At 37.6% G+C, this 14,166-nt stretch overlaps 2 protein-coding genes across 2 annotated transcripts in view; both read left to right on the forward strand.

Annotated features, from left to right (window-relative positions):
* LOC113074394 (kinesin-like protein KIF19) overlaps window positions 1–5,158 on the forward strand; it is a 31,767-nt gene extending 26,609 nt beyond the window's left edge. The window contains exons 14-20 of the mRNA XM_026247227.1: window positions 233–354; window positions 577–740; window positions 1,012–1,105; window positions 2,157–2,280; window positions 2,402–2,787; window positions 3,729–3,894; window positions 4,151–5,158. Coding sequence (XP_026103012.1) covers window positions 233–354; window positions 577–740; window positions 1,012–1,105; window positions 2,157–2,280; window positions 2,402–2,787; window positions 3,729–3,894; window positions 4,151–4,275 — 1,181 coding nt within the window. The 3' untranslated portion in view covers window positions 4,276–5,158. The remainder of the gene's footprint in view (window positions 1–232; window positions 355–576; window positions 741–1,011; window positions 1,106–2,156; window positions 2,281–2,401; window positions 2,788–3,728; window positions 3,895–4,150) is intronic.
* Window positions 5,159–5,814: 656 nt separating this feature from the next.
* On the forward strand, window positions 5,815–12,988 carry LOC113074395 (ATP-binding cassette sub-family A member 5-like). Its single transcript, XM_026247228.1, has 13 exons — window positions 5,815–5,948; window positions 6,560–6,706; window positions 7,968–8,157; window positions 8,852–9,016; window positions 9,200–9,297; window positions 9,706–9,932; window positions 10,011–10,152; window positions 10,757–10,945; window positions 11,121–11,268; window positions 11,709–11,877; window positions 12,184–12,242; window positions 12,522–12,632; window positions 12,763–12,988. Exons 2-13 carry the CDS (start codon window positions 6,602–6,604, stop codon window positions 12,954–12,956), a joined length of 1,797 nt encoding a protein of 598 aa, XP_026103013.1. The 5' UTR covers window positions 5,815–5,948; window positions 6,560–6,601; the 3' UTR covers window positions 12,957–12,988.
* The last annotated feature ends 1,178 nt before the right edge of the window (window positions 12,989–14,166 follow it).

The following is a 14,166-nucleotide window of genomic DNA, read 5'->3' on the forward strand; positions in this document are numbered from 1 at the left end:
TGGCACCGAAATCTCAGCCACAGATGAATCAGGCCAAACTGTGGCAGTCACGTTTTCTAGAGTGATGCAATATGAGGGTTCAGTATAGTTCTAGCTAAAATATATGTGTGTGTGTGTGTGTGTGTGTGTGTGTGTATACACACACACACACACACACACACACACACACACATACATACATACATACATGTTCTTGTGGGAAAATAAATGTAATAAGAAGTTGTTTCTGCAGATCACAGTCTCCTGGTTCCTCCTCATCTTCAAGAGCTCTATGAGATGTACATGAAGCAAATGGATGAGAAGAACTTGGACAGAGTCGTGGCCCTGGACAAGTTCACCATCCGTACTCTTAGGGTATGTCAAGCAGGGATTTTCAAGTCAACATCAAATCAAAATTGACTCTTTGTGAATACACATTATTGCTCATATTTTGCACAAAACATCAGTGCACAATTTTCCAAAATCCTGAATAGCTTTTCCTTCACATGGAACATTAAAACAGTAAAACGAGTTTTTCAAGAGAACGACATGATAAAAGTAGAGTGATCATGAACATGTTAACACATATCTCTGTAGGAGGGTTCCCTACCCAAGATCACCCTCCCCAGTAGAGGTCGTGACCCCTTGCAGGAGATGGATTCAGACCAAGAAAGTGTTCGCACCCTGGGTTCAGACAACAGAGAAGGGCGGACAAAACTGAGGAGACACACGCTGCCTCCGATTCTCCCAGAGCCTGATGGGTAAGAAGAGCTCAAAGCAAATTCATGTGATTCCTTTTTGGCATTTCCCCTAAACTAAAAATATTTCCTTGTATGGAAAGCTTTAATGGTCAAAAATATTTTGAATTTTGTGAATGTGAAAAAAAAAAAAAAATAGCAAGGAATATACTGCTTGTACTGTGGACATAAAAAGAACTGCAATATAACTACTTCCTTCATATTGTGTTAAAAGAGTCTGAGTTTGTTCACATGCTTTTACTTCTAAGTTAAAAATGTTCTCCTGCCCATACAGAGACCGAGTGTTTAAGAGTAGTCACAAACAGATGAAGAACTCTGTAGTGATGACCCCACCACCCATTCACATCAATGGCCAGGGCAACAGAGAGGTGAGCTTCTGGGAGTCTACAATTGCAGCTTACTGTAATGTGACCCTCGACCACATAAGGGCACATTTTTTTGAGAAATTGAGATTTATACATCATCTGAAAGCTGAATAAATAAGCTTGCTAAGATAGGACAATATTTGGCTGAGACACAACTATTTGAAAATCTGAAATCTGAGGGTGCAAAACAATCTAAATATTGAGAAACTCATCTTTAGAGCTGTCCAAATAAAGTTCTTAGCAATGCATATTACTGATCAAAAATGAAGTTTTGATATATTTATGGTAGGAAATTTACAGAGTATCTTCATGGAACATAATAATTATTTAATATCCTAACAATTTTTGCAATAAAATAAAATAAAATAAAGTAGTGGGATTAAAAAAAAAAAAAAAAAAAAAAAACAATAATGTATTGCTACAAACACAGTCATGCTACTTATGACTGGGTTTGTGGTCCAGGGTCACAAATAATTTGTTTTTGTACTTTTATTTAGCAAAACTGACAGTAACAATATTTATAATATAACAGAAAGATATATATATAAACTGTTCTTTAAAACTAATATATATATAAAGTGTCTAGTTTCCACAAATATATTAAACAGAATAAGAAAGAGTTTTCAACACTTGCTTATTTAAATATATAATAACACAAAATGCTTATTGGGCTTCAAATCAGCATATTAGAAAGATTTCTGAAGGATGACTGAAGACTGGAGTAACGATGCTGAAAATTCAGCTTTGCCCCACAGGAATAAACTCATTTTAAAATGTGTTTAAATAGAAGACATTTTTTAAGAATTGTAAAAAATATTCACAATATTAGTTTTTAATGTATTTTTGGTCAGACAAATGCAACTTTGGTGAGATGTCTTTGACATCTTGACCGCTTTGAACAGGAGTATATATGAAAATGGTAAAATCTGAAAAAATATTCACAGAAAGAATGAATATTGTGTTTATTCTACATTTGAATTGGTTTCTCTGTTTTTTAACTGAGTGTACTGAATAAATGAATGCGTCTGACACTATGCTGACTGTATCTCTGCAGCTGTTGCCATCTGTCCTGGATGAAGCTTTGAGATGTAGCCATCTCAGTCACAGTATGAGCAGCCATCTGGACTCCTCACCTGAGAGCAGTGAAAACGGCACTGATGCCCCTCTGACTCCTAAAGGTTAGAGTCCCTCTGCTCTTTCATCTTTGTGCTGTTACACAGCTCCTTGGATCTCTTGATTCTGATTGGTCAGTTGAGGCAAATCTTACATGGCTTCTTCCCTGAACTGTTTTCCTTCCAGAGAGACAGCAGATTCTAAGAGGTGTGCAGAACATTGCAGTCAAGGCTGCTCGACGCCGTTCTAAGGTTCTAGAAATAGATGCCCTGCGATTGCCTCCACCACCTTCCCCCCTAGATCCCAAGAAGCACAAGAGTAACCTGTCTCTGACTGAGGTGCCCCCTAAAGGCCTGGTGCTGCGGCGTGGAAGACAGCTCAGCCCAGAGCTATGCCATGCCACCTCCGATGACAACCTGTCCAGCAGCACGGGAGACGGCCCCGCACCTGGCGGCACATGGACACGGCCGCGGAACCGCCAGGCTGTGAAGAACCCCGCTGCACGAGAGCAGGACTTTGAGGGTCGCAGGCGCAAGAGGAGATCTCGATCCTTTGAAGTCACAGGACAAGCAGTGAGTTTTTAGATGAATGGATGAATCTCGCGAAAACTTGTTCAGGTCATAATTCACCCCAAAAGAAGAAGTTGTATCTTGCGTTATTAAAATTTAATGTATTTTTATGACAATACATTTTTATGACAATTAAGCATATTGTGTTAATTTAAGAGGCAAGGCAGAATTTTCAGCAGTCATTACTCTTGCCTTCAAGTGTCACATGATCCTTCAGAAATCATTTTACCGTATTTTCTGGACTATAAGTCACACTTTTTTTCATAGTTTGGCTGGTCCTGAGACTTATAGTCAGATGCGACTTATTTATCAAAATTAATTTGACATGAACCGAGAGAAATGAACCAAGATAAAACATTACCATCTACAGCCGCCAGAGGGCGCTGTATGCTGCTAGAGATGCTGCTCATTGCTCCTATAGTCTACACTGAGCAGCATAGAGCGCCCTCTCGCGGCTGTAGACGGTAATGCTTTCTCCTGGTTCGTGGGTCAAATTAAATGTGACTTATAGTCCGTTGCGACTTATATGTGTTTTTTTCCTCGTCAAGCCGTATTTTGGGACTGATGCGACTTATACTCGGGTGCGACTTATAGTAAATACGGTAATACTCTAATATGTGTGTGGGGGGGGGGGGGGGTTTAGCTGCTAACAAGCAGCTGCTTTAACGTTTAGCTGCTTGTTATTATAATTTTTTTTTAATGTTTTAATTCCTTGATTAATAGAACGTTCAAAAAAAACAGCATTTTAAAAATAGAAATTGTTTGTAATATTGAATGCCTTACATTATGCCTTTACTAGCACTTTTGATAAATTGAATGCCTAAATACTAAATAAAAGTATTAATTTCCCAAAAAAATCACAATCCCTTGCTGATATATATATATATATATATAATATTATTATTTTTATTTTTTTTAAACTCAATATTTTCTCCACCCCATAGTTGTCTCAGGCTAAGAACACAAGCCAGCGATTTCGTCCCCTGGACAGCACTTCTGATCCCCACCTGCACATTAACGGTCATCCCCCGGCCCCCGTTCTGAGACCCCAACACAGAGCCCAGCCTCAGCTTACAAAAGTTCGACCCTCTCACAATATTCCCCAAACAGGTATGATATTAAATTATTATTATTTTTTAATGATTTATTAATTTACTCATTCATGATGTATTAATTAATGCATACATTTATTGCAAGATAAATTTGTAATTAGTTCCATCGAATTTGTGTTCAGTGAATTCCAGTATTTTATTTTTTTTATTTTTTTATGCACAGATGTATTGTGTTCAGTTACACTAAGAACAACAATTAAGAAAGTTCTAGAGTCAGTTTTGATTTCCTGTTGACCTTTATTAATTCTCCACAGGATCAACAGCAGATGTCCCTTCCTCCACTCACCTCATCAAGCGTGGCCCCCAAACCAGGCAACTTCAGCCTCTCCTGTACGTCACAACCACCGGAGCAGGGGGTCAGCGCACCCGCAAACACTGAAGCCTGGTCTGAACATAGACTGTCTCCTTTCAACCCCATCATCAGCACTATGGAACCAGTAACACATGTAGAGACCAAGTGGAAGGTTTCTTCTTATATCCAGATGAAAGAGCTGTACAGTGGTTGATAAAACATTACTGAAATGTATCAGATCACATGAAAAATGGGCTACAAAGAAAGACAGTGTGCCCCTGTTTAGCTACGTTACAATGTCTTCATTTATTTTTGGTGGCAATAATGGATTGTCATGAATTCAATGGCCTTGAATTGTGTAGAAACTTCATACAAAGACATGCAAACACAAGCCGAGCCAATGGGACAGGGGATGAAACCTGCCCCAGATGCCTTCCGACTGAATATGTATATCAGGCCTTAAAGTGACAACTGAAACACATTAAGCAATTCCCAAAAACATATTTAAATCAGCAGAACTGAAACGGTGATGCTTGTTTATGCGACTGAGGAATCAAATATACCCCTCTCATTCCCCAGGGAGCTATATATATATATTTTGCAGCTTCTCTGGCTGTGAAAGTATTGCTCCCTCAGGTCTTGCACAAATGAATGTACTGTCACATTGCTAATGATTCATATGTCCGGCTTCTGTGACCGATTCATTTGCTGATGTCATTTTGTGTTTACTGCTAATAATCAAAGTAAATTTGCCTCACTGTCACGCAGGTTTCAGCATAGCTGTTTTCCCCCAAATCCTTTTGGGTTTGTGTTAGTTCTTAGTACCAGACAAGATGGCAAACTGTAGTGGAATGTTTTTAATCAAAAAATGAAAAAAAAGTCTGCCTTTTCTTTGAAAAGACTATTTTTGTTTTGTTTTTCAGAATTATACATGCATATGCTTTTTTTTTTCTACTCTTAATTTTATACCTTTTTTGTAACCAAATAAATTTGATTGACAAAGTTATTGTAGTAGTGTATGCACTGTACATATCACTTTCATACATATATAGTTTTGTTGAGGTCAGTTCTAAGGACATCATGTTGTGGACAAAAAGTCTTCTCTGTCTTGCAAAATAATGCTGAGTTCTAGAAGTCAAAATTTTACTTTATTTCAAGAAGACAACAAAGCCGATATGCCTGCAGACTTCACTTATCTACCACTTTCCAGGTGACCAGTGTTGCAGAGGATTACACATCATAGGATTTTAATAAGTTTTACACACATCTCCCTTCCCTTCTGTAGTTTTTCTATCTTTGTATTCTTTGTTCTTAAGCTCAGTCGGTTTGGCCTTGAGGCCTTCAAATGCACCCAGCCCACATGCGAGGCAAACTAACCTTCACACGTTTCTATATGATGAATTATTTAATCAGTCATTGTTTAGAACTGTTTCCTTTTTAGGAACCTACAGTAGGCAGGTGGGGTCGAAGTTGTGTTGATGAGGTCAAATACAAACCACACAACCATTTAGGGAAGTCCTACAAGTTCTGAGGGCTCGTGATTGGTGTGAATACACCGACGAATCACGACTCTCGTAACTTGCAGCGCTGCGTTGATTGGTTGAATGACTGGTCGGTCTGCTGATGGCAGAGGCGCGATTAGTGTTGACAACACCGCCCTGTATCTCATCCCTGTTTATCTATTTCCCAAAGTATTTTTATTTGGAAAGAATAAAGCGAATTTGGAGGAAAGGAAAGACATGTCTTAATGTATTTGATACGTAAGTGCACTTTCTTGTTTAAGCTTGACGTAAAACTGTTAGCCACTTAGCGTTAACTGTCAGTGTTTACACACCGAGAGCAGCGAACAAAACGTATTATTACATCGGTAGTTTTATCGGTTTGTTCTACATATGTACTCTATTTTAAAGAAAAAAGAGGAGGCGAAAGCCCAGCCCTGCCGTTATTGATCTGCATGCGCAATATGTCGGATGCACGCGACCTTCTGAACGCGCAATAACATTCTGCATAAAACATCATGCAAGTGGTTACAATTGATGTGGGAAACTTTGAGGACGAGGTTTAGTTGTGAATGATAAAAAGTTTAATATCTGCATATGAAATAGCATAAGTTGTTTTGTTTGTGGGGGTTGAACTGTTAAATTTAGACTCAGAAAAAAAATGCTAGATGTAAACTAAGTTATGATGAAAAAGATTGAGATATAAATTCGCAATTGTTTTTATTTAATTTATGTATTTATTAATCAGTCACATCTTATCTTATCTTAGCTTTGCAGAATAATATGAACTATGATTTGTGAAGAAACATACTGTTGGCATGACAAATGCAAAGCAAAAAAAATAAAAAAATGGCCAAACTTTGCTTTTGCAGCTCTCTGATGCATGTGCCTGTCAGCTGAAGCGTGCTGGAAGAATGCAGCCTAAAACCAGAAGATATGCTGGAGTCTGGCATCAAACGAGGAGCCTGCTCTACAAAAACCTGCTGATCAAATGGAGGACCAAACAACAGAGTCTCCAGGTGCCTTTCATCTGACATCATATGCTTGCTTCTCCGCTCCGAATATGTTGCACTATTAAAGCTTTACCATGTCTCTTGCAATGGTATTGAGCTCCCTCTGAAGTTTGTACAGTCTTCACCAGAAAAGACTTGAAAAGTCCATTTCAACCCAGAGTTTTTGTGTGTCCTAAAAAGTTTCAATTTGTATTTCCACCAATAAAGGTCTTAAATCATAGCAGAAAGTCTTAAATGTATGAATTTATGTCAGTAAATTTTGCAGGCATCTTCCTTGTTTTCCAATACGAAAATATCTAAACATCCTTAAATCAAGATGAATTTATTTGAGATGAGAAATGAAGATATGAAGTCTTATTTTCTTGAAAATGTTAAGAACAAATTGCTTGAAAAAATTGCGTTTTTTTTATTTTATCAGAATTATTGCACATAAGCACAAATCAAAAGAATGGCAACTTGTGTGGTTTGCTCGCAGATCTAGACTGCAAGACATCAGATGCAGTTATGCTTAATAGAGAGAAGCAGAAATCATAATCACAAATAAAATAAAATTTATCATGCAGCACTGTTGTTTCTTAATATTTATTTACGTCAATCCACTCTGTTGACTCTGTTTTAGTGCCTTCATCTCAGCACCTACTATCAACACTTAAGTACTTTTAAACTGACTTTGTAAAGGGAAAATTGTTATGATCCATTATGGAAAGTGGTTGTAAATGGAACAAAATGAATTGTGTATATATACGGTAGTGTAAACTTGCAAAAACATAATACTTTTACAATTTGTAATAATACATTTTGGTTTTAAGGAAGGGAATGGCCAATTTGACCAATAAGAATCCAGTACTGGAATTATGTAAATCATTAAATCAATGACTTTCTTCAATGTGGTCTTAAAATGAATTCCCCAGAACTTTTTGCAGCAAAGATTGTAGTGCACATCCTCCAGGCACATTAAAAGCTGAACTCATGTCATGTTCTAGCAAATAAAATGGGATGATTGGAAACCCTTACTGGCACTGTGTGTTTATGGCCTCCCAAAGGCAGCATATCAAGCATTTGAGAACATGTCCGTACGAATTAACTTTAACTTTTTATATATATATATATATTTAACCTCTATTACTCCAGATACAAAATATATATTTACAGTATTTTGTAATTATTTTTATATTATTGAATTTTTTTTTTTTTTTTTTTTTTAGGACAGTATATTTTACACAACATTGCTTTGTCAAATGTAATTGTTGCTCTTCTTTCTTTGCAGGAGTTGATCTTGCCATTGCTGCTCCTGGGCTTCCTCATCCTCATTAGCACCCTCAACCCTCACGTTTCATACGGCAGTATCAGCAGCAAAGAGCTGGAGAATGAACGGAACCTGTCAATCAAAGGTCTCGGCTACACCCCCATCAACAATGTAACCAATCACATCATGGAAGAGGTGGCACGGGAACTGCGTACGTCAGATTTATTGTTGTATTTCTTAAATTTTCTTTTTTAAAAGTTTACATTTGTACAAATTTTACTTTTTATTTTGACAAAATAACACTAGAACATTACACTGATCTGTAAAGTTTTTTGCATAAATCAAGTTTCTAATTTAAAGCAAACAGCTACCGTGTTTTCCGGACTATAAGTCACACTTTTTTTCATAGTTTGGCTGGTCCTGCGACTTATAGTCAGGTGCGACTTATTTATCAAAATTAATTTGACATGAACTGAGAGAAATGAGCCAATAGAAATGAACCATTAGAAAACATTACCGTCTACAGCCGTGAGAGGGCGCTCTATGCTACCACTGAAGACATAGAGCACCCTTTTGCGGCTCTAGACGGTAATGTTTTCTCTTGGTTCTAAATAAATGTGACTTATAGTTTTATATATTTATTTATATATGTTTTTTTCCTCGTCAAGACGTATTTTTGGACTGATGCGACTTATACTCAGGTGCGACTTATAGTCCGAAAAATACGGTTTTGCATGGTGTATTCTTTTGTTACTGAATGCTTTGCTAATTAATGGTTTGGTAGCATTGACTCTGATGGTTTTTAAAGAGTACTTCCTGTGTGTGTGTGTGTGTGTGTGTGTGTGTGTGTGTGTGTGTGTGTGTGCGTGTTTCTTTTTATTTGTTTGTGGGTGTTGAATCCTCAGTCATGAATGAGCGATTAGAGATGTTCTCCACTGAGGAACAATTGGAGAATGCCAGTCTCGCTGATCCAGTTGGCTTTGTAGGAGTGGTCTTCTTGGATTCGATGGAGTACCTTCTGCGATTCCCGGTTGACCAACTCCCTCTGCCTGACTTCAGCGAATCCATAAGTGAGAATCACTCAGTGCTGAAGTCTTAAAGCCACAGCAGCTGTGGCACATGATTTAGCTTCTTCATTGATTAATTGACGACCTCCTTTTAATGCAAATGACATTCACTTTGTAACCATTTGATCTGTAATGTAAGGAGCTGGTATGATGGGTGGTTTTTTTTTTTTTTTTTTTTTTTCACAGCACGCTGTTACATAGACTATGTCAACTGCCAGGCCACCAGATACTGGTACTCTGGATTCATACGGCTGCAGTCTCTCATTGATGCTGCCATTATACAGGTTTGAAACGGCATGGATGAATAATTTATTGGTATTGAATCATTGTAGCTATTAAAATGGAGTGCATCTGCCTGCGGAAGCCTGGGATGAACATATATTAACTGTTAAAAGCTAAACCTTTTTTAAAAGACGCCATAACTAGTCTTCACACGATCCCGTTAGAAATCATTCTGATATGCTAATTTTCTGCTGAAGAACGATTTTTTATTATTGCTTTCGAAAAATGATCAATGTTGAAAACGGTTGTGATGCTAAGTATTTTTGTGGAAACAATTATGAAGTTTTTTTTTTTTTTCAGGATTCTATATACTTTTTCGTGGAAACCATTATTAAGGTTTTCTTTTAGGATTCTTTAATGCTGAGTCGTATGATTTTTTGCTCCCATATTACGCCTTCATTCTTTTTCAGATGAAGACCAAACGTCCCGTGTGGAACGAACTAAAAGTGCGTGCAGTGATGATGGGACATCCGGGTACAGTGGAGGTCCAGAAGTCGCATTATGCCCTGATCTCCATCTACCTAGTGCTGGTGTTTACACCCTTTGTCTATTTCCTCATTGTCAATGTGGTGGCTGAAAAAGAGCAGCGGCTGAAAGACACAATGGGCATGATGGGATTGTATGACTCTGCCTTTTGGTAAGTGTATCCACTGCAGGACATTATAATTCATAGCCAATTTAAAATGGCTGTAAACTTTTCTTCCGATTTCTTTAGGCTTTCATGGGGCCTCCTCTATGCTGCATTAGTGACGACCATGTCTATTCTCATGGCTGTAATAGCAACCTGTACACCCCTGTTCTCCAACAGCAACTTCTTTGTCATCTTCCTCCTAATTTTCCTCTATGGAATATCTTCTGTAAGTCCTAGCAAACCTCCAATCACATCCTGAACAATAGCGACTCAAAGCTTTAGAGTGCGCAAAGCCATTTAAATGGCCGTCACTCATTTGGCCTCAGGTCTTGATTTCTGGCTACACTGAGAGCAGTCATATGAGTGACAGGCTAATCTGGGATCATACTGAATGTGTTATTAGTTTTCATTTTCGTTTTCCGAGGCTAAATTGCTTTCTGCTGCATTGGTTTTCTTTTGGCTCAGTGGGGTATGACAGTACTGGTAAAATATCTGACAGAATTTCTTCAAGAAAGCATTAGCCATAAAGTTTTGTCAGCATTAAAGTGTATTTTCTTCAATAAATGAAACCACATTTGCGGGTTATTTCCACAATGTGACATTTCTAAATGGAACAGGATATACAATGTGAAAAAAATACTGGACCGGTTTTGGTTTTATACATTGGGAATTGATTGTATTGTGAAAAGTGGTGTCAAATGTGCCATTAAGACTAAAAAATGTAAGGGTCTGTTGTTGTTTTTAACATGAGATGATGAATTGAACACTGTAAGATCAGTGTGTTACATTTAAGTTTGCTGAACTCAAACCTTTCTTCAAAAATCCCACAGATTTGCTTCTCCTTCATGTTGACCCCTTTGTTTAAGAAGCCCAAGTTTGCAAGTACAGTGGGCTTTATACTGACTGTGGTGCTAGCGTGTCTATCTCTTTTCACTGTTCTGATGAGAGATTTCCCCCAGTCAGCCGTGTGGCTTCTCTGCCTTCTGTCTCCCAGCGCCTTTTCTATCGGCATCACCCAGGTAACACCTTTCTCCACAAACGCACTCCATGGTGTTCTTTTTTTTTTTTTTTAAGGTAATATTTTTTTTATTTAGCGAGGATGCATTACCATCCAAAAGTTTGGGGTCATAATGTAGTTAGTTATGGTTAACAATAAAGAAGTCCAAAATGGCACTGGCACTGTTTGTTGTGTAGGTGGTGTATCTGGAAGCTCAGGGGGACGGTGCAGTGTTTTCCTCTCTGGGGAATGGTCCTCACGCCCTCTATGTTCCTATGGTCATGCTGTTGTTGGACTGCATTCTCTATCTGCTTTTAGCCATTTACCTGGACCAAGTGCTACCAGGTGACAAAGCATTTTGCATAACCAGTTTAGAGCCACAGAACTATGTTTATATTCAGGTGTCATATACAGATTTATACCAATGCAAATTAATTTGATCAGCCTGGAAACAAGAATGTGTTTGTTTACTGTCCATTTAATCTGATTTGAGAATGATTTTGATGCTTGAGATATACTTTTTCTTAATTTATTTTTTAAGTAGACCACAAAATGTTCCTTTTCTTAAGGGGAAGATTGCACCAGCACACTTTTTTAGCTTAAGACTTCAAAGGTTTAAAATAATTTAAATATGCCATAAAAATCATTATGTGCCTGCTCTAAATAATACACACACAAATAGTTATTACTTATTAGTTATTACAAATAGTTATTATTTAGTTATTATTTAACTGGGATGGAGGTATTTGTGACCTTCTCACATAAATGTCCATTTCTTCCTTCAGGCGAGTTTGGCACAAGGCGCTCAGTGCTGTACTTCCTACAGCCATCCTATTGGTCAAAGCGCTATGTGGAGGTGAGCTCTGTGTATGAGGGCGAGGTCAACGGACCCCCAGTGAATGATGAATCGGTGGAGGTGGTTTCTCCTGAGTTTAGAGGGAAAGAGGTTATCAGGTGCAGTCTTGAAACACAAAGCGAACAGTGGTCCACAATTTGTCTGTCTGGTCTGTCTTCCTCCCTTCCTTCCTTCCTTCCTTCCTTCCTTTATTATCTTTATTTTATTTTATTTTTATCTCCATATTCAGACCAGTAAAGTGATTTAGAGAGCAGTTTGGAAAAGGAAGCAATGTTTTTAGACCAGATGTATGTTTAAATCCTTCAAAACCTGGATAGATTTGGGCTTGAAGAGAGCTGGCTTCCAGCCAGAGCAACCCATTTATTAACCATTTCTGTGTTTATTTTTTTTTTTACTCTTGTTAGGATCTGCAATATTCGTAAAATCTACAGAGCAAAAGACACCAAAGTGGAGGCTTTGAGAGGTGAGACTTCCAACCTGTGTCCAAATTGTGAGATTTGCTTGTTCAGGATACACAAATTGTGTATGCATCCTCTTGCTCAGAATTTATTGATTTGAGGGCTACATAACTTTTTGTATAATGTAAATAAAATGCTTAAAGTCAGCACAACACTTTTTACCTCCATAGTACTAAAGTCTCATAGTGCACATGATCTTGGCCTTAAAAATGAAGTGTATGACCAGACTTCTGGCTCTTACGTGTACGTGAATGTTTTGTCTTCTGTACATTTGTGATCTATAGGTTTGACTTTGGACATCTATGAGGGTCAGATTACTGCCCTGCTGGGTCACAGTGGAGCAGGAAAATCCACCCTCATGAACATCCTGTGTGGCATCTGCCCCCCTACAGAAGGTCAGACGTGTGATGCATAAGAAAAATATTGTGAACACATTTAACTCATTCTGGATCTCTAACCTTTGCCAAAACTGAAGCTGTACTGTAGCTATACTCACGATTCTATTATTCTGTGTTTTACGCATAGGCACGGCAACCATCTATGGCTCTCCTGTGGCAGAGATAGCAGTGAGGGCTGAGATGAAACAGCTGGTTGGTATATGCCCCCAGTTGAACATCATCTTTGATTTGCTCACTGTAGAGGAACACCTGAGAATCTTTGCTGCCATTAAAGGGATCCTGCCGTCTGATGTTGATGGTGAGGTAGGAACTTCCCAGTGAACCTAGAGACCACATCTTCTGACCGCATTTTGACTCATCGTGTGGGAAATTAAAAATGAAAAATAAAAAAAATGTTTCCCATACAATGCATTAAAAAAGCTGATATGACATCAGCTCCACACTGCGTTTAATTATATTAATTATACAATGCAACAATTACCTAACACTTAAGTGGTCTTTGCTCTAAAATTATTTTTTGCTTAATTCCTTTTATCCATAAATACACTACCAATCACACACACACACACACACACACACACATACGCGTTTTTGTGAAAAACTGGTACATATAAAAAATACCTCACATATGGGGACATGCCTTTTTAAAGCAGCTAGAGCCAAGCTGAAAACAGTTTTAGGTTGCCAATGGTTTTGTTATGACAGTAATCTGTTAAGATTTTAATTTAAAGCATATTTTTGCACAACCAGATTTTTAACCTACATATGAGTACAAATATTAATTTCATCACCTTTCAGGACATATAAACACACATACACTGATGTCTAAATCATACCTACATATTGGTACAAGATTATCATACTGATTAAAAAAAAAACTGTTTTGCTGTGAAGAACAGAGTTTTACTGGAGACAACTCAATAAAACAATTTTCACAAGTGGCCATTGCAAGCTGTCCATTTGATCTGCATTTCTTAGTTCTAAACATGCTGAAATAAACCACCCTCTAAAAAATCTATTTGTTTTGCAGAAATTGTGCTTATCCATACACTCACTAAAGAAGAAACAAAGGGCAACCTATAACATGAAGTAAAGATCTACTACCAAATTCACAAGAATGGTTTTATTGCTGTAGCAACAAGCAACATTTATTATAAAACTGCATCTTAAATCGCAGACACAAACAAGCATGTGAAAACATTCAGTGTTGTTTTTACATTTTTTTGCTAAACTCAAAGAGGCAATTATAAAGCCTTAAATTCATTTATTGATTTAAATTGATTTAAAAGGATAATTTAAAACTATGACTGTTTTTCAGTGCCTCAGGTTCAGCCAACAGGCATGAGACACAGTTCATCATCCCAGGAACTCGACAGCGGAGTATGATTTATTATGAAACAGCATCCCAATTGTAGAAACAAATTATAAAAAAAACAACATGTGAAAACATTGAATGTTACGCAATGGAACTGGCGTCCCGGGAACTGATGCCTTAACAAAATTTTGGGTAAAACTTTATAATAATGTTCAG

This window comes from Carassius auratus, unplaced genomic scaffold (assembly GCF_003368295.1).
Source record: "Carassius auratus strain Wakin unplaced genomic scaffold, ASM336829v1 scaf_tig00014496, whole genome shotgun sequence".
Classification (NCBI taxonomy): Eukaryota; Metazoa; Chordata; class Actinopteri; order Cypriniformes; family Cyprinidae; genus Carassius; species Carassius auratus.